The following is a 22,568-nucleotide window of genomic DNA, read 5'->3' as shown; positions in this document are numbered from 1 at the left end:
TTCTTCTAGTCATTAAAAAAAAAATCAAGAGTCTCTTTCGTGAGTTGAACTTTCCACCAATGCAGTTCCACGGTTTGGTGTAACTGTATGGCTTGTCACTCATGTGATAAAGCACATGGCTGATTACCGTGCTGTAAAATAAGGATAATAGACTTTGCTCGGTACTAAAGACCAGGAAGGAAGCAGAGAATTTTTTTTTTTTTTTTTTTTTTAGTTTTCTGCCTTGTTCAAAGCTTTATCCTGAAAATAGGCATACACAATATTTTTTATTTTTTATTTTTATTTTTTTTAACATCTTTATTGGAGTATAATTGCTTTACAATGGTGTGTTTGTTAGTTTCTGCTCTACAACAAAGTGAATCAGCCACACATATACATATGTTCCCACATCTCCTCCCTCCCACATCTCCCTCCCTCCCACCTCCCCCATCCCACCCCTCCAGGCGGTCACAAGTTTTTAATCTTGGTAGGTTTCCCTCATTCCAAAGCAGACTGCAGGGTGAGTAATCCTGGAAAAGCAGACACAGAGGTGAGGCCCAAGTGAATACATATTTTCTGACAAATCAGGAGGGGTTCCTTCTTTAAAAATGTGGCATAAATGTAATTTTACACTATAGCTGTTTACCATTTTGGTAGCTACATTTTGCCCCACTTTCTAAGAAATCAAACATCCGTGTACATTGGCAATCAAGGCAAGATAACTCTCCTAAATCTTAAATTGAAAATTAAAATTTGCTATTAGTTTTTACATAAGTTATTTTGAATAAGTCAATTTTTCTTTCTCCAGGCATTATGAAAAACCTACATTTCAGAGTCATTACCATGGTTATAGGTCTTTATTTTACTGGCACAATGACAAACCCATCAAGAAAAAGCAGTATTTTATTCAATTCCGAGTGCCAATGGAACGGATATCTTCTGACAAATTGTTCTTTTGCTGGAAAGCATGAAATACCTGTGGACGTATCACAGATAGCAGCCACAGTGGATGTAAGTTCCAGTTTCTTTAGGGTTCTCTTACAAACTCACATGAAAAGAGAAGAATGGAATATAAAACACCTGGACCTCAGTAACAATCTCATATCGAGAATAACCTTAAGCTCTCTTGCACATTTTCATGCTTTGGAAATATTAAACCTCAGCAACAACGCCATTCACTCCGTGTCATTGGATCTACTCAGTTTTAAGTCCTTGTGGGTGAAACGCCACAGAGGCAGCTTGAGAAATGGGCTTCCATTTCTAAAGTTGCTCATTCTTCAAAGAAACAAACTCAGTGACATTCCCAAGGGTAAGTACAACTTTAAAAGATGGACTAGACCACGAAACAATGAGTATGTGGAGAGCTAATGTTTTATGTCAATAAGAATTCCAGGTTTGTTTTCAGTTTCAAGGAAACAGCTGAAAGTAAAGCAATTGGATCAGAGCAAATATAATAAAAGGAGTTTCTTAGTGGAATTTTAAGTTATAATATGTGGAATTTAAAGTCAATGTAATTTAATCTCCCATTGCTATAACTTCCATTAATCTTATATGGATTTGTCAAGAGATACTAGGAAGTATTTAAGTACTAAATAATCATGTGTGATTTTAAATTACCTACTTTGATTTATGTATTTTTTTTACTAATTACAGAAAAGCACTGAGAAATAACTAGTTCAGATGCTTTTAATATGTAACAATGCAAATTGTGTTGCCGTATTTATAATTTTTATTTTTACAGAATACATTTTACATCTTCTTATCTAGTTTTCCTCCAAATGTAGACTACATATATGCTAATATTATACATAAACTTCCTTATTATCAAATCAAAGTAGAGCTCCTTATCAGAACTCCACATACCCTCCTATTATAATAAATTCTCATCCATTCCAACACTCAATAATCTACATTTTGGAGTTCCTTAACTAATCCACCAATGTTTTATTTAGAAAATGTATCAGATTCATAAGCCAGAGCTTCCTTTTTATATTCAGGAGTGCTAGACAGTTTCCTTTCCCTGTCTGTTTTCAGTCTTGGTCACTATTTGCTAAGTACTTACTTTATATAAGATCTTATGCTAAAAAAAGAAAGTGTAAGGATATTGTCATTTTTCTCCATCTCAAATTATGCATATTTAGTTTTTCTCATTTTCAGTTCTTTCATTTCATGCTTTTATTTTTTTATTTATTCATTTATTTTTTGCTCTTTCTCCAGTATCTTGTTTTAAGCATAATTTTGACTATAATAGCCTGGCAGGTGAAGGGACTAATATTTCAGTCACCACATCAGCAGAATTGTATGCGAAGGATAGGAGTCTTCTCTCCCTGAACTTTTCCATAAAAGCAGTGTATAGTATTTTCAGTGCAAAGTGTAAACTAATTGCGTTTTATTTTATGATTTTTATCATATTGTTCTTATTGCAAAAGGAATGCCTGTTTTTTGTAAAACATTAGGAATTAAAGAAAAATTTAAAGGGAAATATTAAAGTCCCTCATGTAATATGTATTCTTCAATTTTATTCTTTATGCCTACATATATATTTTTCTTTCAAAGTTGGATTTACTGTCCATAATATTTCATAACATAATTTTATATCACAGAATATTTTGAACATCTTTACATAATTAAGCAATCTCATAAATAATATTTTAAATAGTTGAATAATTTTAATATATACATTATATTATAATCTGTTCAATCAAACATTTAGATTATTTCCATTTTGTTTGCTATAACTCTGACAAACATCATTAAAGCTACACATATCCACATGATATAACTGTGTTTTCTAACTAGTATGGTAGATGTGAATCTCAACCCGCAAATTCAAGTGTACTGGAGATATAACCTTCTACTGTTTATAACTCAGCACAGTTTCTGATTCTGAGCCCCCATTTTGCTAGCGTCAGTTGTGGTGGGATGTAGGGGTGCTTACACTTAACATCAGTTTTTCATGGGCTTTCCTTTATCTTTTCCTAGATTTATACCTCAGCTCTAGAATCTTATACCCTGACAAGGCATCAAAGTGTGTGTGTATGTGTGTGTGTGTGTGTGTGTGTGTGTGTGTGTGTGTGTGTCCCTTACCCCCTCTAGCCAGAGACTGTTTCTTTTCAGTCTTTCAGTTTGGAGAAAATTCTTACCTGCTTTTGTTTCTTCAAAACTCTCTATCTAGATCTAGAAATTCCTTTCCTCTAAAGATTCAGGCCTTTGGAAAACAAAAGCCAAAAAGACTTGTAGTCGCCTCTGCTTGCCTCTGCTTTCTGCCTTGCGATGTGCCTCCCCTGGAACAATTAACACAGAGCTTTTACTTTCTACTTGAACAGAGAGAAAGGACACAAGGAAAATAGAGACAGGTAAAAGCTTAATATGTCAAAATATTATCCCACCATAACAGTAGATAGAGAAACGCTGACTATATCTCCTTAAGGCAGATGAATTCTCCAGAGCTAACTGGAGGTTAGGATGAATACATTTCATTTAAGGACCAAATATCCCTATAAAATGCAGATACAGTCCCATCCTCCTTTCCCAAGTTAAACTTCTGCCTCCCAGAATATCAGGAAATATGTTAAGCTTGCCAAGGAGGGGATAAAAAGATGTGAAATGAGCAAATCCTTTATCTGAAATTCTAATGGAATTCTAGCAAATAAAACCATGGAGAGATGAATGAAACAGATTGATGACGGAGGTCCACTGTAAGCCCTGAATCTAATTGGATGTAATTCAGAGTTCTTTTCTCCATAGCATTTTGCGGTTTCAAGTGTTTTCCTGTAATCATCATACACTTTCAGTTCTTATTAGGGACTAGAGTCCTCTCTGGCGTCCCGTCCCATTTTATGATTCTGTGACTATGGCTGGGTAACTCTGACGTTGAAATCCCATTTTCGAGGGAAAAAGCTGGTAAGAGGTGCTCCCTGAAGTGCCATCCTATTCCTGACCTTTGTTCTTTTTTGATTCCTTTATCCTACACCTTTTTAAAGGAAATGTCTAGATAATGTAATATTTACTCAGAACTGTGAGGATTAAAGGAAAGATGTATCTTAAGAACCTAACTTAACACAGTATTTGGCATCATAAACAGTAGCTATTAAAATGTGAAAAGTACTTCATAAACTTCTAAAGTACTTTGCAAGTATTAGTTATTATTACTCTCGGCACAAATTGAGAATAACAGTCTTTTAGAAACAAATGATAAATTTGTTTTTGTCTGAATCTCAAGTTATCTTTTAAAATGTTAAATAATTATTGCAGTAGATGTGACTCCTAGCCCACTATAATTCATAAGCAGAGAATCATTTGTATCTAACTATTTACATAGGTGTTTGCACGCATCTAAAGATAATTAATTAGAGATGTCTCAGAAAGCAGCAATCAAGCAATTGGTCTATAGCACCTTTCTAAATCATGTTTCACATGTCGTAATATGGTGACAGTTTATAGAGTCAGTGAAAAGTTGCTTTGACTGTGGAAAGCCCATTTTTGTAAGGGTGAAAGATCACATTGACTAACCAGCCCAGCGTCAGCTGATTTCCTTTCTTGATGCTGATCATCCGTGATGTTACCAATAAGCTTCATGTTGGGAAAACACCCAGAGGAGGTACCGGCCAATGCAATTCACAAAACAGAAGCCAGCCATGAATTTAACCTTCATGATCATTCCACCTTCCTCCCATATTCTTGGAGTACAGCATTAATAATGGAAAAATCAGTTTAAAAAAATTGAGAACAAGGGGATTGGTCTCCAGTTAAACTATCCCACTTTCATCAAGCAGTATTTCTGGAGTGCCCACAAAGTGCCTGGAAATGTATCAGCACCAACATCTTACTGAGTTTCCAGTTAGGTTGAGAGGCCAGATGTGACAGCCTCACATTAACATACTAAATTCCAGAATCCAAGAGATAAATATGTCATCAATGAGATGAAATAATACCTGATTTTTGAAACTGGTGGAGGAGAGAAAAACATAACCAGTGAACCAGTGTATTGTTGAAAAAAAAAGTATATTCTTTTCATTTGTAGGGAATTAAACCTTTCATCCTGATTACTATTTGGATTATGGAAATACCAATAACCAACGTTCTCAAAACCAATTCAGGTTCTAAAGGAACAAAATGAATGTATATCATTAAGCTAAGAGGTCAAGGTCTTTGGCTCACCTATATAAATTTGACCACATTAAGGGGCTGATTTTATGACTTAAATATCTTATCCAGCATCATTCCAGACTCTATTCCAATTCCTAATACTCTTTGAACTTGAAGCCATAACCCTTGAATATCATCATTTTATGTTATCAGATTGTCACATTTGGGAGACCACTTAAGAAGTTCAGAGTCCAAAGGAATGTTTCTAAGATGGTGTAAAGTCTGGGCGTGCCCTCTGTGGCCTTTCTTCTCATAGACACTGAGATAATTTCTTGGAAATAATGAAACTGCCTCTGGCGTTTTAAATGCAAAGGCTTATCAAATTCCTGCCTATGTGATCATCAGAAAGCAGTTCAATAAATAATCCCATCTCCACAAAAGTGCCTCCATATGCCTCTCCCGACATTTGACTCTCTTAAAACATAAAATGTACTCTCTGATGTCCAAGCCCCAGCTCTGAATGCACCTCACAACCTCTTTCACTCACCTGAATACTCCTCAACATTGATTCGCCATGCAAAATATGTAAAAGAACATATTCCCTTATTGAGAAACACAGCCAAGTGTCACAGAAGAGTTTACCCAAATTTTCCAACTCCATCTTGAGAGACCCCCCAAACAAAAAGGTCATTTGCAGGACTCCACCAGTTCTCTTAATAACATTGAACCTTAATTCTCTAAACTTGGAAGTAAAAGGAAAATCTTCATGTGGGAGGAGTAACTGAACTTCACAGTCTTAATTCCCATGTGCAGAAGTTTCCCTTCTTCTTGGGGATCTTAGCTTGATATTAAGAAGGGAGTCAAATAAGAGGATATTCTTATAACTCTCCATGTTCAAAATCACCCCCATGCTTAGGCATGTTCTGGTCCCACTCTTCCTATTTACTCTTTTACTTTATCTTTTCTACTCCTTGTATTACTCTATTTGCTTGTTTATTGACCTTAACAAGTCACTTAACCTATAAAAGCTTCCTGGTCCTTATCTTTAACTGGAGATAGTGATATATACAGGCTTGATGTGAGGGTTAGAGATAGCATTTGTAAAAACTATAACACACAGAGTGATGATATATGTAAAACATCTCTCATTGTACCTCGTACATAACAGGTGCTCCAAAAGTGTTAGTTCTCCTTTAGGGCCATTTGATCAGCCTGAGTATCTAATTCTGTTTCCCATCCCAGTCTTTGCTATAATAGTCATCACCTCCTTGATTTCTGGTACAATGAGTAACTGAAGGTGATTTTCATTCTCTTTCTACAACTGTTCAGAGTTTGTATAAAGTTCAGAGTACTCACCAACAATCTTGCACTACAGTTCATACTTCTGTAGGTCTGTATAATGTTGGAGGCCGCTGATTCTCCGTGTTCTGAGTGCTCTGGTCTGTCCTCTGGCTCTCTGAACCACACTGACCTGTGAGACCATCACCACTATCAAGATAACTATCCATCACCCCCCAAAATTTCCTCATGCCTCTCTGCAATCTATCTTTCCCACCCATCATCTCTCCCCTGCCCAAGTAGCCACTGATCTTCTTTCTGTCACTATCGATTCATTTGCATTTTTCTATAATTTTATATAAATGAAATCGTTCAACACATTCTTTTATTTTTGATGTATCTTCTTTCATTCAGTATAATTATTTGGAGATTCATCCATGTTGTTGTATGTATTAAAAGTGCATTCCTTTTTATTTCTGAGTAGAATTTCATTGTGTGGATACTCTCATTTACCTGTCAGCAGACACTTGGGCTGTCTTTTTTGGTATTACAAATAAAACTGCTAGCTAAAGGGATGGAGAAAGATATGCCATTAGAGAAACACTAATCTAAGGAAAGGTGGAGTAGCCATATTAATTTCAGACAAAGGAGACTTCAGGGATAAAGAAAGCACTACTTAATGATAAAGGGATCAGTTCTTGAAGGGGATATAATCATTCTAATGTGAACACACCTAACAATAGATTGTCAAAATATGTGAGGAAAAACCTGACAGAACTGTAAAGAGAAGTGAGCAAATCTGTTACCAAACCTAACTTGTGTCTGCTGGCCTGATGTGCAACAAAGCCGATCTACTGGCACCAGGTTGTGGTGAAGGAGAGCACAGACAGCATTTACCTCAGGGTGCCGAGGAAGGAGAACAGGCAGCTCATGCTCACATGGCCTGAACTCCTCAATGGTTTTCAGAGAAGAGTTTTTAAAGACAGGGTGAGGGAGAGGGTCACAGGGTGTGTGATCCGCTCATGTGCAATTCTCTGATTGGTTGATGGCAAAGAAACAGGGTGATGTTTCAGGAATCATCAACCTTCTGTTTCCAACCATGGGGTCTATGTGCTCATGGGGTCAGCATGCAGTTAACTTCCTCCACCTGGTGGGGGTCTTAGTATCTGCAAAACAGCTCAAGGCTATGACTCAGGATATTATCTATACCCTTGAGGAGGAACTAAAGGTCATTGACTTTTTTTTATAGCTAAACTATTATTTTTTTTAATTGAAGTATAGTTGATTTACAATGTTGTTCCAATATCTGCTGTACAGCAAAGTGACTCAGTTATACACACATATACATTCTTTTTTTATATTCTTTTCCATTATGGTTTATCACAGGATACTGAATATAGTTCCCTGTGCAATACAGTAGGACCTTGTTGTTTATCCATTCTAAAGGTAATAGTTTGCATCTGCCAACCCCAAACTCCCCCGGTCCGTCCCTCTCCCTCCCCCACTCTCCCTTGGCAACCACAAGTCTGTTTCTGTTTTGTAGATAGGTTCATTTGTGCCGTATTTTAGATTCCACATATAAGTGATATCACATGGTATTTGTCTTTCTCTTTCTGACTTACTTCACTTAGTATGATAATCTCTAGTTGCATCCATGTTGCTGCAAATGGCATTATTTCATTCTTTTTTATGGCTGAGTAGTATTCCATTGTATATATGTACCACATCTTCTTTATCCATTCATCTGTCAATGGACATTTAGGTTGTTTCCATGTTTTGGCTCTTGTGAACAGTGCTGCTATGAACATAGGGGGGGCATGTATCTTTTTGAATTATAGTTTTGTCCGGGTATATTCTCAGGAGTGGGATTGCTAGACCATATGGTCATTCTATTTTTATAAACTATTATTATTTTGTCTTGCTTGACTGTTTTCCTTTATTTCTACATTTTGTCACTTCTGTGATTGAATTTGCTCTTTGGAACTTGGGGAAGCCCTAGGAGGCTAAAGCTTTTCTACAAATGAGAGGCCAGGGACACAGGGGTCTGTCCCTGAGAAGGCGCTGCAAGGTCCAGCTCCATTTCAAATCCACTGTTACAGTTGGAGATTTCAACACCCCCCTATCCATTGATAGAGACCAAACTAGACATGGTCTCCCTCTCCACTGAACTCCTGGGGTACTTATTCAATTCAATTAAGTACTAGATATGATAGGGACCATGAGCTCACATCCCTGTACAGGTCAGGCAGTTATCATGAAAATGTTAAGAAACTTCTTTCATATCAGCTTCTGTGTTGCATTTTTTTCTCAAGACCCATACATTTGCATATTAAAACACATAGGAATATTCTTCACTCCAGAAAGAAATGTATTTTCTCCAGAGCTGGGTTCCCAAGTTGGATGCCTCCTGGCTGTAATGAAGCAGAATCCTGCTGGGGGTGGGAGGTGGAAGGGAGAATAGACTAAAGTGCCCACAGCAGCGGGGCAACACGCAGTGGCTCAGCAGTGGCTATTTATGAACCAATATGGAAGTATTTCTCACCAGCATATGCCAGCTGAATCTCAGCCTTGGCTCTCTCTCTCATTATTTTAAACATACAGGCTTCTTGGCCTATCCTTTGTCTTCCTATTTTTGATAGAGACATCATATTCTTCTATAAGTGCATGCCCCATCCAAAGCAGGCAGCCCTCATTCAGCTCCAGCCAAACGTCTTGTGCCAGTTGAGACTTATTTTTCAAGAGAAGCTAGAAATGTACATGTTTGTATTGAATCTTTGATGTTGGCTCAACAACTTTTAAATCTCTGTGCAGGTCAAACACTGTGACTTCTAGCCTATTGAATGTATATTATATATTGGGCATTACAAGTGTTCACAAAGGTGTGAATTCTGCCCTGAAAGGACTAATCATCTGATGGAGAGGCTGACAAACAACAATTATTTTACAGTCAATAGTGGGGGTAAAACTGCTTTATATAACTAATAACTTTTTCCTGTGTGTGTGTCTTATCACGCAACCAGACACAAAGTTTCTCTGCTGTCTTTGTCCTCAGCACTAAGTGCCATGCTCATAATATTTTGACTGAGTTGTCATCCTTATGGTCTCTTGCTTAGTCTGTACAGCTGAAATGAGCAAATGAGAACATAGATGTGCAGCCATTTCATTTAGGTTATCATCTCTCTGCATAATTAGTCTTACAGTAAGTACTGATATTTTGCAGATAGTAGACAAGGAATAAACCCTTCTGGAATTGAACCAACCTGATCTGCTATGTAGTAGTTTGTTAAAGACACAGACTATGTGTGAGAACAGAGCAGAAAGAAATGTAAAAATGCAGGGCTTCCATGTGAGACTCATATGGGAACTCAAATTTGGAAGACTGCTATGGCTGGCACATCATTCTCAACCTTTATCTTCAGTGCCAAATGGGCCTCGTGGTTACTTCTGGAATCAAGTGAAATACAAAGGCAGAGACTAAAACTCAATTATATTATTTTGCCAGAAAATAAAACCTCTAGCTATAACATGTTACCTTTGAAAAATATAAAAAATAGTTATAATATCAACAATAAGTAGTTAAAGGATACATCTACAAAATAGAATAAGAACATCTTAAAAGGGGAAGAATTCATCCATGTAAATAAAGCATCAAAACAACTTTTTCCTCTATAACCATAGCAAGATCATCCAGTTTTACCCATGGTTCAATCAGATAAGCAAGTATCATATTTACCGTTTCATTCAATCAAGGTTAAATTTTTGATTGATGCTTTTATTATAAAATTAGCACATGTTCATTCAAAGGAAGAATTCAAAAGTGTACAAAATAGAAGCATAGTTTCACCTCCCTCCACCATCCTACTTCTAAGTGTACCTATCACTGGTAGCTTAGTTCATCTCCTTCCAGGCCTCCTTCTCTGCTCTCTTGAAACATATGTGTATGTTTGCATGTGGCCTTTTTTTCCAAGAACATTGGAATTATACTCTACTTTCCTGCAACTTAACTTTTCCTTCCTGTTCAGTTATTTCATGTTGATCTATCCCATTCTCTTTTAAGACTACACAGTATTTTGTAGTATTGATATGCCATCCTTTGCCCATTCTCTGTCGTGAACCATTTAAGTTGTGTCCAATTTTCTACCATTACAAACAATGCTGCAGTAAATACCACCAATTTATATTTCAATTTGCTTTTTAATTTTAACAGGGCTATGGAAACTGAAGTCATTACAGAGTTTGGATCTGTCATTCAATGGGATAACGCAAATTGGTTTGTCTGATTTTCATAACTGCCTGCAACTAGAAAACCTCCATTTAAAGAGCAACAAGATATTCAGAATTCATCCAGAAGCCTTCAAGGACCTAAAAAAATTACAGGTTAGAAAATAGTGTTTATAATATTTCAAATATGCAGAACTATAGGCAATTATATTAGAGGAATATTTCCATTGAAGAGTTTCTTCATGCCCAGTAGTACTGGCTACCAATCAAAAAATATGTCTATTTTAAGATTCCCCTAAAAGAGCTGAAGTCTCTCTCTTGCCTCAAAAATCCAAGGCCTCAGTAGTGGACATGAATGTGGACATTTTATTTGAACATGTATGCTCAGCAGCAATAATTGGTACATTATTTTTCCTAAATCTAATTAAACCCAACTCCAAGCTGCCACTTACAAGTTGGCAAGAAATTAAATCTCGGTTATTAGCAAGGCTCCCTCCCTGAGCTACAAGGTCAGTCAAAGGTCCCTGGGGTTTTATGTAATTTGGGACTATATGGGCCTAAATGGGCTCTATACCCCATATAGCCCAGGACCACATGGGCCTCTGAAGGCCAGTGACCCTGGTGCTTCCACACCAAAATTGGGCACAGAATAATACAAATCATAATGATATCAACTCATCCACACTTACCACGTGCCACATGCAGTTCTAAACATCAGAGCCATGTTGGGGGGATCGACGTCACATTTTGGAGCCATGGTGCCTGTCTCTCGGGCACCTTGCAGTGAATCTCACCGAGGTCCTGGCAGCTGGGAGTGTGAGTAACCCCTAGAGCCCTGCTCTAGCTTTGGCAGCTTCAGCCCCTTCTCCTCCTAGCCCCTTCCTCCTCTCTCCTCCTCTTTGGGGAGATATTGTAAAATCTCCCCTCAGTGCTCCTTTAGAAACACCAGGACCTAGAGATGGCTTAGGAGAAGCTTGAATCCCCCGTCCCCATAACCTGCACCACACACCCCCATTCTTTATATAGGCCAGTATCATCCAATAAAGCATAATGTGGGCCACATATGTAATTTTAGATGTTCTCCGTAACTAGATTTAAGAAGTAAAAATAAGCAGGTGAATTTAATTTTACTAATATATTTTGCAACCCAATATATCCAAATATTATCTTTTACACATGTAGTCAATATAAAAATTATTAATGAGATATTTTCCATTCTCTTTTTTCATACTAAGTCTTCAAAGCCCTGTGTGTATAGCTGATGCTTGGTATCCAAGGGGATTGGTTCCAGGACCCCCATGGATACCAAAATCCGTGGATGCTCAAGTCCCTCATGTAAAATGGCATAGTACTTGCGTAAAACCTAAACACATCCTCCCATATACTTTAAATCATCTCTAGATTACTTATAATAATACAATGTAAATGCTATGTAAATACAATGTAAGTGCTATGTAAATAGTTGCCTGCGCAGGACAAATTCAAGTTTTGGTTTTTGGAACACTCAGAATTTTTTTTTTTTAAACTATTTTCTGTCCGTGGTTGGTTGAATCCAAGAATGCAGAAACCACAGATAGGGAGGGCAGACTGTATCTTACCCTTACTGCACATCCCAGTTTGGACTAGCCATATGTCAATGATCGATAGCCATATGTGGCCAATGGCTGTCACCTTAGAGCGCATCAATGCAGACAGCTGGCCTTTTCCCAGTTTTATGTAAGGTGCTCTTCAAGCATAGCTGCAAGACAAATGCCCAACCTCGCCCCTGCCCCTTTCAACCGGAATGGCCCTCCAAGCCCGTCCGTCCTCTCTCGAAGGGAGACTAGTGACGCAGTGGTGAGGGAGGTTGACTCTGCAGCCAGCTGCCTGAGTTTAAACCTAGGCTCTGCTGCTCGCCAGCCACACGATCTTGGGTAAGTTACCGAATCACTCTGTGCCTCAGTTTTCTCATCTGTAAAATGGAGGTAAGTTGCTTCCTTTTTCATAGAGTTTTGTGAGAATTAAGTGTTTTAATCCATAGACTGTGCTTTGAACAGTAGTTGGAATACAGTAAGCCCTTTATAAATGTAGACTACATATAGAAATTCTAAAGTGGCTGCGACACCCTACTCTTTTAACATACAAATCTGATTGTAAGCTTTCACGACAAGGGCCTGGCCCCTGCTTGCCCCTCCAGCCTCATTTCAAGCCACCCTCCCCTTGCTGACTGCATTCCTGCCTGGTTTTCACCCCAAGCCCTCCCCTCTTGCTGATCCTTTTGCCTGGAAGAGCTAACTCTTACTAGCCCTCAAGGAAGCCTTCCCTGGGTCTCCAGATTGAATTAGTTTCCCTTTATACACAGGTATAGTAGACTATGCTTTTTCCATATTGCACGTATGGAAACTGAAATTATTTCATTTTAGGTATGGTTTAGCCATTAATGCCTATATCCCCATAACCCTTCTACCAGACGGTGAGCTCTTTGAGGACATACATCATGTCTATTTTGTTTTCTAATGCTTAACATATGTCCGGTACATACCATGTATTTACAAACACTTGTTGAATAAACAAAGGAATGAATGGCTGGATGATGATCACGGATAGGTGTATTAGTTATCTATTGCTGAGGTCAGCAGTCCAGGCAAGGCTTGGCTGGGGCCTCTGCTGAAGGTGTCTCAAGAGGCTGCAGTCAAACCACGGAGGGCAGGTGGGCGACGAGCAGGCCCAGGGGCCGGGAGGCTGCGGGCAGTGGCGCTGGGCCCGGCGCAGCAAGAGAGGCCCTGAGATGCCGAGCAAGAGGAGGTACACAACGTGTGGCTCCCACCGGCCCGGATCAAGAAGATCATGTAGACGGACCAAGAGATTGGGAAGGTGGCGGCGGCTGTGCCTGTCATCCTCTGTCGGGCGCTCGAGCTTTTCCCGGAGCCACTGTGGAAGAAGGCCTGCCAGTGACCCAGTCCTGAAACGCCAAGACCATGAGCATATCCCCCCAGAAGCAGTGCTGGAGCAGCAGCTTGACTTCTTGAAGGCTCTGGTGGCGTCCATGCCTGACGTGTAGGGGGACGGGGAAGACAACCACGTGGATGGGAACAAGGGTCCCCACAGGGGCCGGAAGAACGGTGGGATGCGAAGCAAAGGCAAGGACAAGAAGCTATCAGGGACAGGCTCAGAGCAGGAGGATGTCTGAGGAGACAGATAGTGACGGGGAAGAAGAGACACCCCTGGCCCCATCCCAGGCCAGCCACCCCCCTGCCCGCTTCCAGAGCCCCCCACCCCGGACACCCTTCATGCCCTTCACCTCGACTCTGCCTCTGCCCCCAGCACCCCACCGCCTGGGCCCCTCAGCACCTGAGGCAGAGGATGAAGAGGATTATGACTCCTAGCGCCCTCTGCCCCCCAGGCCACACCCCCTTTTAGCTGGGTTTAGTTGCTCTGGGGGGAAGAGAGAAGTTAGAGCTGTTCTTAAATTTATTAATAAAATAATAATAAAAGGGGGGAAAAAAGGGCTGCAATCAAGGTGTTGACCAGGGCTGGAGTCTCACCTGAAGGCCCAGCTGAAGAAGGATCCACTTCCAAGCCCACGTGGTTGTTGGCAGGATTCAGTTCCACGTGGGCTACTGGGCTTCGGGCGCCGTTCCTTACTGGCTGTCAGCCTAAGCCTGCCCTCAGTTCTGTGCCTTGTGGACCTCCCCACAGGGCAGTTCACAGCATGGCAGCTCGCTTCAGAGCCCGAAGGAGAGAGCCTGCTAGCAAGAACATTACAGTCTTATGGAATGTAATCGTGGAAGGGACATCCATTGCTTTTGCCATGGTCTGTCGGTTAGAAGAGAGGCACACGTCTTGCCTGTACTCAAGGGGAGGAGATTACCCAGATGGTGTGAATACAGGGGCAGGTTACTGGGGACCTGTCTGCCGTCGTAGTTATCAGAGCAGACGAGAAAGTCCACTTAACTTGGCAGTGCTCCCGGTTCACCACAAACAGGCTGTCAGATTGCCTGGGAACCTCATTTAGTATATCGTGTACTGATTATATTTGTATGTGTAATTTCCCTATGCCTGTTTTATTTCCTGTGCATTTTTATTGTGCTTTATAAGTCTTCTGCAGCTCACAGGTAATAGATGCTACAGGCAAACTAAAAAACAAGCCCAAGAATGTTCTGAATCATCTGTAATTCTAAATTACCTGAGCTGCCCAGAATCATACAATTTCTCCTTCTCTATTAACCCTTCTGCCTGTTCAGCAATAACTCTAAAAACTTCTTTGGGAACATGATGAGCATATTTGGTACCAGAAGGTCGAATATTAAAGTGGATGTAGTTGGGTTTTTTTCCAGGAGACGTATTTAATACTTGCATTATATATTACGTGTCTTCCCACGTGGGAATCTTTTCAGAAACCAGATAGATTTTTCAGAGCATAAATTCATCATCATGTGGAGGTAGAATGAAATGTTTCATTGACATTTCAAATAAGCATTCCTTTTCTTCTGCCATTCTTCTTAGAGCAGTGATTTGTTAGCAACATTATATGCTTCTCCCCATCTTTCTATAATGTACACTCCTTTCAAATGACAGTGGATGGCCACTTCTTTAGCCAGATTGGACTATTCTGTTTTAATCTTTTCTCAGAAATTATTCCTCCTGAATCATTTGATTAGCTTTCTGTCCTCTCTTCTGTTTTGCTTTTAGTTTCGTGATTTATAGTATAATAGCTGCTAGGATGAAAAAAAAAAAAATGCAGACATGCACTAAGAAGAAAATACCCCCAAAAACATTAGAATATTTCACCCTGTTGTTGAGGAGGGGGTACATAGAAAACTATTGATCCTAGTCAAGGCCAGGCCAAAGCAAAGTTTTGTTTTGTTTTTTCCTTCCTGGTCCCAGTCTCCTACTTCCAATTTTTGACAGCCTTCCCTTGGGAGTCAAGAGTGCTTGGTTACTCAACAGTGCAAAGGTCCCCCTCACTACTGAGTCTTCGTTATGGTGCTGTTTGAGTGGTGCTGTCTTGGGAGTAAGCTCTTCTCAGGAATTTATATAACCCAAGATGCCAATGCTTCTTTTTCCCTGATGTTTATTAAACAATTGACCTGAATTACATTCAGCCTCCATGGTTTTCATCCATGGCCCTCTTTTTTACTTTTCAGCAAGGTTTGCATTTATGATTTTCTCCCAAACCCCATGACCTGGCTCTGCGCATCCCTTCACTCCAGTGCAGTGGGAGCTCAGGCTCCGAGAGGCTGTGTTCTGGAGTGGAAGGCACACAGCTGCGGAGCCAGATCAGATCTCAACTCTGCCATTCACTCATTCATTCATTCATTTGTTCATTCCTCCATTATTTTCTGAGCACCTGGGTACCAAGCCTTAGGAGTAGGCATTATATGGGATATACTGTGACCTAGCCCAGTTTCCTCCTCTGTAAAAAGGGGGAAATGACAAAGCTGTTGGGAGGAATAGAGATAATGCAAGTAAAGCACCCAGTAGAATGCCTGGTACACAGCGGTGCTCTGCAAATGGTAGCTAGAGCTACACCTAACTATGCTGTCCTGGCCACATCACACCACTGCCATATCCAGCTTCACAGACCCTACTCTGTGTTTTTAGAGTCACTGAATCCTTTTTGTTCCCCAGTTTCCCCTTCATTTCTGATGAGACTAGGAAAATTAGTCGTTTTGTTTATACTGAGTAGCCATGGATGCAGAGAAATGTACTATTACCTTTAAGATAATACTTGATGCAAAAGAACTCTCTTTGCTACTTTTAGTCAACCGCAGTTCTTCTGGGCTCTATGTCCTCATCATCCAGTATCTCCTGCCACTTTGAAGATCACAGTGCTTCTAGACATTCTAGACCTGATATCTAATTCCAGACCTTGATAACAACTGGGAGTCCAGGTTATATCGAACAGTACAAATCACAGTTCATAGGAAAGAAGGAAGGGAAAGTGATTGGGCATCTAATATAGGCACCATACTTAAAGCTTTCACATACATTTAATCCTCAGAACAACCCTGGGAGGTAGGCTCATTGAGAGTCAACAGTTTGCTGAGTCTCACAGAGTTCTTAGGGACAGAGCAGGGAATTAAACCCAGTATTCTGACTCTGAGATCAGTGCTAAATTCATATGGCTTCCATAGAGATATAGACAGTATCTGTAACTAGTTTATTTTGTCTCCAAATGTCTTTATTCACAGACTGTCCTAAATTTGTTTCTTCTTAATCAGGTTGTAGACCTCAGCAGCAATGCTCTGACCGCCATCCTGCCGATGATGATGGTGGCTCTAGAACTTCCCCACCTGGACGCTGACTTGGCTGGTAACCAGTGGCAGTGTGACTATGGCGTGACAGTCTTCCAAAATGTTATTTCTGAATCCTGGAGAAGAAAGTGGAATGCAATTTGCAACAAGTCTATTGGTAAGTCAGTAGTGCCTCTTCTCTCAGAAATGGTTCCATTTAAACAGAAAAGAGCACATGAAAAATTTAGTCTCATTTGAAACAGTGACAGTCCCCCCAGAAGCAAGAGTGCTGATCTATGGCATTAGTCATTCTTGGGCTGTATCACAGAAAAATCATTGGCACCTAACTGTTTTCCTCAGTTCTTGAAAGAGTTTCTTCACGTGGTCAGAGAAACCTAGTACAGCTAGCTCAGAAACCACTGGATTTGGTCAAAACCAGAAATTTCACAAAGAGAGGATTTTTCCCTAAAGCCCCAAAATGTCATATTTTTATCCCAAATATTAACAAAATAACTGATCAAAGAAAGGACTTCTAAAACTTGAAACATAATTATTTAAAATGCTGGCTAACCCTCTGAAAGTATAATCCTATACATACACAAAACACACATATTTCAAAAGTATATTTTTCTTTGATTTGTTCCCTGCCACTCTCCCAAACTGCTAGAATGTTACTGCAGTTGAATATTTTGGAAAGCTTTTTTTTTTTTCCCCCCCCCACTATTAACTATCTTGGCTAATTCTCAAACTCCTAACTGGGGGAAAAAATAAAAGAGTCTTTTTTTTTTTAAATGAGTCCTGGCCTCTGTTCTATTCAGGACTGCTATTAAGTAGAGACATGGCCATGCTTGCTGGGTTTAGGAGAAATCCATGAAGATTAGAGAGAAGTCTTAATGGCGTCAGCCACACTTGTTTCATCGCCCTGTAAGAGCCACACTGGCATTCTCAGTGTGGAGGGCAGAATGTCGGGAACCAGCAGAGAAACCTGAATATTTATGCTGTTTGCCAGCACTGAGGAATGGTGAGGAAATGATATAGCAAACACAGGTGTGGCCAAGGCAGATTCTGCAGAGGGTTGATGGAATGTTCTCGTAAATGTGCAGTAAGTAGGGAAGGCTGTGGAGAAAGGAGGAACAATGTGGCTGTCCCTACAGACTGGCTTCCTTTCTCCCGTGGGCAGCAGTCAGTCAGGAAGCCTAAGAAACACAGTCTCCCGGGCCTGGGAGCAGCAGACCCGAGCCTGAGAGCCTCGTGTAAGTGTGCACAGAGCCTGACACATGCTGTCGGCATCGACAAACAATCAAGCAATCAGCCAGTAAAGTTGCTAATCGTGTAATACCCACTTTAAATCTAGCTAGACGAGGACTGAGGACTCACAGATGCTTTTTAAACCACTGGAATCTCATTCCTGTGTCAACTCAGCGTGTGCTTTTACCCCCACTCTCAGGGAAGGAGGAGGCATACTGGTGGACGCCCACAAGGCGAGCGTCCAGAGAGACCCACCTTCCTCGCACTAATCTGAATCATACGAAAAGCCTCACGACGACGAGCAAAGCTGAGAGGCCCTGGGAAGTGCGCTTTTCCACTCTGCGCAAGAAGGACCCTGCGGGCTCGGATACCAGTGAGGGGCAGAGACGGCTGCCAAGAAGGGTTAGGAGCGCCGGGGATGTGCAAGCTGCTGGCAGAAGGGAGGACGCTTCCCAGGACCTGGCCCTGGCCGTCTGCCTGTCAGTGTTCATCACGTTCTTCGTGGCTTTCTGCCTGGGGGCTTTTGCGAGGCCTTATGTGGACAGACTGTGGCAACAGAGATGCCGGAAAAAAAGTCCAGGTTCAGGGAACGTGTATTCAAACCAGGGCTTCTACGATGAAATCGTAGCTGTAGGGAACATGGAGCAGCCAAGGATGGATCTGCGCCAAACTTTCTACGGTCCAAACCTCTGCGAGAACCAAGCCCCACACGCGGCTGTCACTCCTGCGAGGACGCTGGCACCGAGCAGCAAGGAGGCTGGCGGCCGGCAGGGCGGAGAACGATGCGGGGACCACACTGGGGCAGGAAGCGGGAAGGATAACGCGCTCCCAAATCACAGTGCAGCCCGGCCCGTTCTCCGCGGACGGCCGAATGCTGATACCCAACTAATGCCGGCGGGACAGGACTGCATCTACAGGTATGATATTCCTGGAGAAGTAAATTATGACACTGTGGCCGGGGAAGATTCCCTCTGTGAGCATTCAGTGGGCATCCCTGCCGTGGCTGCCAGATTACAGACAAGCCCTGGCTCAATCTGTAAGGATTCCAACGAATTAGGCCCACCCTTCCCCAGGGAAATGACCACGCCTCTCTCCCAAATGGTGGCGCGCACAAAAGCGCTGAGGACTGGAGAGAAGGAGGGGAGAGGGGGCACTCCACACTTCCCTTTGGAGTTTTCTAAGAATGTGCTGAGCGCACAGCAGCAAAGGCTCGAGGGCGCCGGTGACGAGGAGGAGCCCCTCGCCCACTACGGAGCGGCCACGCTCGGTGGCCCAGGAGCCACGGACCCGTCCCCACCCGTCTTCGCTCGGGGCTGGGGTCATGACCTGCATGTGACTCGTGCTAACAAGGAGCTAGCACAAAAGGACACTCCTGACGCTCAGCACGAGTTGGACACCGATTCTGACGAAGGGTCTTTATTTACTCTAAGTTCAACAAGTTCAGAAGACTGGAGAAATGTGGCTGAAGCAGAGGCACGTGGCGAGGAGAGCTGCAGAGCCAACGAGCCCCGGGGGGATGAGGACTCAGGGGAGAGGAGGGACAAGGTCGTGTCATTAGAGAGTCTTGAGGACAGCATCGCCTTCCAGAAGATTCTGGGGAAATGTGAGAATCAGGAAGCTCGTTCTGGAAAAACTCTCATTTCTGATCCAGACTACGGTTTGTACGAGGCTCATCCAGAAAGTGGCTCTAACACCAATAAGTTTGAGGATCCCCTGACCTCGCCCAGGTCACTGGGCAACAGTCCTTGCAGTGATGAGATCCCGGGCATGTCCATTGACAACTGTGTCACAGCTCTTCAATCCAAGGCAGCAGAGTGGCAATGCTCACTTAGAGACTTGGAGTTTTCAGTTGTGGATGTTTTACCACAAACGCCAACACGTTCGGCTGAAGTTCCCTCGGATCCTGATGAGAGTGCCTGTGGTGAAGGAGATGCAGACATTTGTAAATACGAACCTTACGTTCAGGGAGTAGACACAGCTCAAAGCAACATTCCTTCCAAGATCGCTGTGGGGAAAAACTTAAGACCCTCACGACAAGATTCTGAAGAGGACAACATGAATGGACACTGATGTGGGGTTTGTATGTCCTCTTGAGGACAGTGATTCCAGAAAGGTTATAAGCCAAACACAATTGTTACACTCCTGTGGTGATGAACCAGATCTTCAGTGTGAAAGGGGGTGGGGTGGTGGGAGGGGTATTTTGAAGATGGTGTCAAGAGCCAGGTACCACTATTACAGATGCTTCCAAATGAAACCAGTTCACTAAGAACACGGGAGCACTTCAGTGACAGAGACTGGGCTCAACATCCAGAGCCGAATCAATGAATTTGATTCTCTAAATTCTCCCCTATGTTCAGTTAATTCAAATATAAAACCACCATTCACAAGACGTAGATCATTTAGGTAGGAAAGCACTGAGATATTTGAACATCAAAGGTTCCAATGAATAAATTTTACATTAAAACTGAACACGGAAGATGTTGCAGTTAGGAAAAGATGATTCTAATTTTTATACTCAAATGCAGACCCAGAGAAACCTGATGGTTGTTGGCTGTCTATGTGAGGACCAGATCTACTATGACAAAGACAAGGACATTCACCTTGAAAATCAAAGGGAATTCAAGTAACATTTTTAGTGCATATTGAAGCACTTAACATGGAGCTGCTGAAGAGATTTTAACAAGTTCTGCACAAAGACCAGCACAGCCTTTTGGAGTTTGATGAGGAAACTAAAAAACTGGAGGGATTCAGAGTAATTCTAAGTATTTGTTAAAAGCAATGTTAAAGGAGGGACCATTTTGTAGGACAAAGTGTAAATTAAAAATCAATTTTCAAGAAGAGAAGTGACGTTTCTTGTAAAAGAAAAAGGTACTCCACCATTACCCTTGAGTAGGCCTTCCTCGGAGTGACTCTCCAACTGGGGATCTCAGGAGCTGTGTTCTTCTGTTGATCTTCCTACTTCTCTGAGTTTCTCCTTTTCCTCCCTGACACTTCTCCTCTGCTTTGTCTTCTTGAAGAGCATTCCTCAAGGGTCTGTTCCCAGTCTTGGCCACTCTCCTTGGACCCCACTGCTTCACGACCAGCTCTATACAGGTGACGCCCAGGTCTGCACGACAAGACCCAACCTTCCTCCCAAGCTCCAGACTCCCATTCTCCACCCCAATTGCCCAAATCCATGTAGATCCTCCAGGGGCCAAAATCTATCATTTTCCCTCATGATCATGACCTCCCACATCCTCTTCCTTGGTCAATAGCATCATGACACTCACCCAGTAAAGCCAGTTAAAGTTTCTGACTCCTCTCTCATTTCCTAAATCTGAGTAGCCTCTAAGCTCTATACAGTGGATATTTGTCTCTGCAAGGAGACATTCAGGCTTGAAAATCTGGATGGGGGCTAGGCTATGTATGTTGAACCAGTGCTTGCATAGAAAGCACCCTCTTTTTACTTAGAGTGAATATTTAGGGTAGACTAAGATAGAACATGATGGAGTTTGGGGGGAATGACCTTAAGGACCTCCCAATCCAACTGTGGGCATCACCGCTAGTCTTATAGGATCCAACTCCTCAGGAGCTCTTAACTTTGTGATCTCAACTCTCAACGCCCAAATAAGGCACATCCCTTATCTATCACCTAGATTATTTTGAGGCTTCTTTGTGACCTTTAGTATCTCTCCTTGACTCCACTCACCCCCAAATAATCTTATATCGTATCCATCTGTCCACTACGCAAAAACCTTTGATAGCTCTCCATTGTCTATATAAAAACCAAACTCCACAATCTAGACACATCTTACCTTTCCAGCTTCATCTCACAACATTCTCACTTCATCACACATTCTATATTCTGGTTTATATCATTTACGTCAATAATTTATTCATTTATGTCAGCAAACTTTTGAGGTCTTCACTGGTCCCTGATCAATTTCTCCCTCCTTGTCCTTGTTCATAATTGCTATTTTGAAATTGCCTTGTCCTTGTATTTTCACTGAGGAAATTTAAGCTATCAGGAGGAAACTCCTTCACGCCCCTACCCCACGCAGTAAACATTTTTATAACCGTATCTACACTCACGCCTTTCCTCCAGTCTAACAAGTCTGCATTCTTTTGGTCAATGTCAATCCCTCTTCTCTTGCTGTGGTCCTGGGGTGTGGATCCACTCATGTTTCCCCTTCCTGCACGTCCAAGCTTTCCCTGTCTAATGGCTTTTACTCACAGGCAATAAGCATGCTCAAGTCCCTTCAACATTCACATTGAAGAACGGAAACACCACCCTGCTGCTTCCTCAAAATACCACCTTCTTTTCGCCTTTATAGCTAGGCTCCTCCAAGGAATGGTCAGCAACTGTCTGTTGACGCACCAGCGCACCGTGGTCAGGTTTCAGCTCACCGTTCCTTTAACCCATGCCAGTAAAGGTCACCAACAACCTCCGATGGGACATGCATGAACTCTTCAGTCTCATCAGGTAAAACCTCTGCAGCTTTGGACACTGTCAGCCACTCCCAACTTGACATTCTTTCTCTGTAGTTTTGTGACACAACT

The 22,568-nt window shown here is 41.7% G+C and overlaps 1 protein-coding gene and 1 pseudogene across 1 annotated transcript; both read left to right on the top strand.

The window, feature by feature from the left end:
• The first annotated feature begins 792 nt into the window (after positions 1 to 792).
• On the top strand, positions 793 to 20,181 carry LRRC66 (leucine rich repeat containing 66). Its single transcript, XM_061191385.1, has 4 exons — positions 793 to 1,288; positions 10,553 to 10,722; positions 16,770 to 16,959; positions 18,229 to 20,181. The coding sequence occupies exons 1-4, from the start codon at positions 793 to 795 to the stop codon at positions 20,097 to 20,099; spliced, it is 2,727 nt and encodes a 908-aa protein (XP_061047368.1). The 3' UTR covers positions 20,100 to 20,181.
• On the top strand, positions 12,316 to 13,996 carry LOC133092475 (dr1-associated corepressor-like; annotated as a pseudogene).
• Positions 20,182 to 22,568: the final 2,387 nt, after the last annotated feature.

The sequence above is a fragment of the Eubalaena glacialis genome, chromosome 5 (assembly GCF_028564815.1).
Source record: "Eubalaena glacialis isolate mEubGla1 chromosome 5, mEubGla1.1.hap2.+ XY, whole genome shotgun sequence".
NCBI lineage: Eukaryota > Metazoa > Chordata > Mammalia > Artiodactyla > Balaenidae > Eubalaena > Eubalaena glacialis.
This window is presented reverse-complemented; position numbering and strand designations above follow the sequence as displayed.

What these genes read in the sequence shown, in the direction of transcription:
- LRRC66 (XM_061191385.1), top strand. Translation starts at nt 793, where the DNA reads ATGAAAAACCTACATTTCAGAGTCATTACCATGGTTATAGGTCTTTAT. An exon ending in AGGACCTAAAAAAATTACAG is followed by an intron (nt 10,723 to 16,769) that starts GTTAGAAAATAG and finishes CTTCTTAATCAG; the next exon opens with GTTGTAGACCTCAGCAGCAA. An exon ending in AATTTGCAACAAGTCTATTG is followed by an intron (nt 16,960 to 18,228) that starts GTAAGTCAGTAG and finishes CCCCACTCTCAG; the next exon opens with GGAAGGAGGAGGCATACTGG.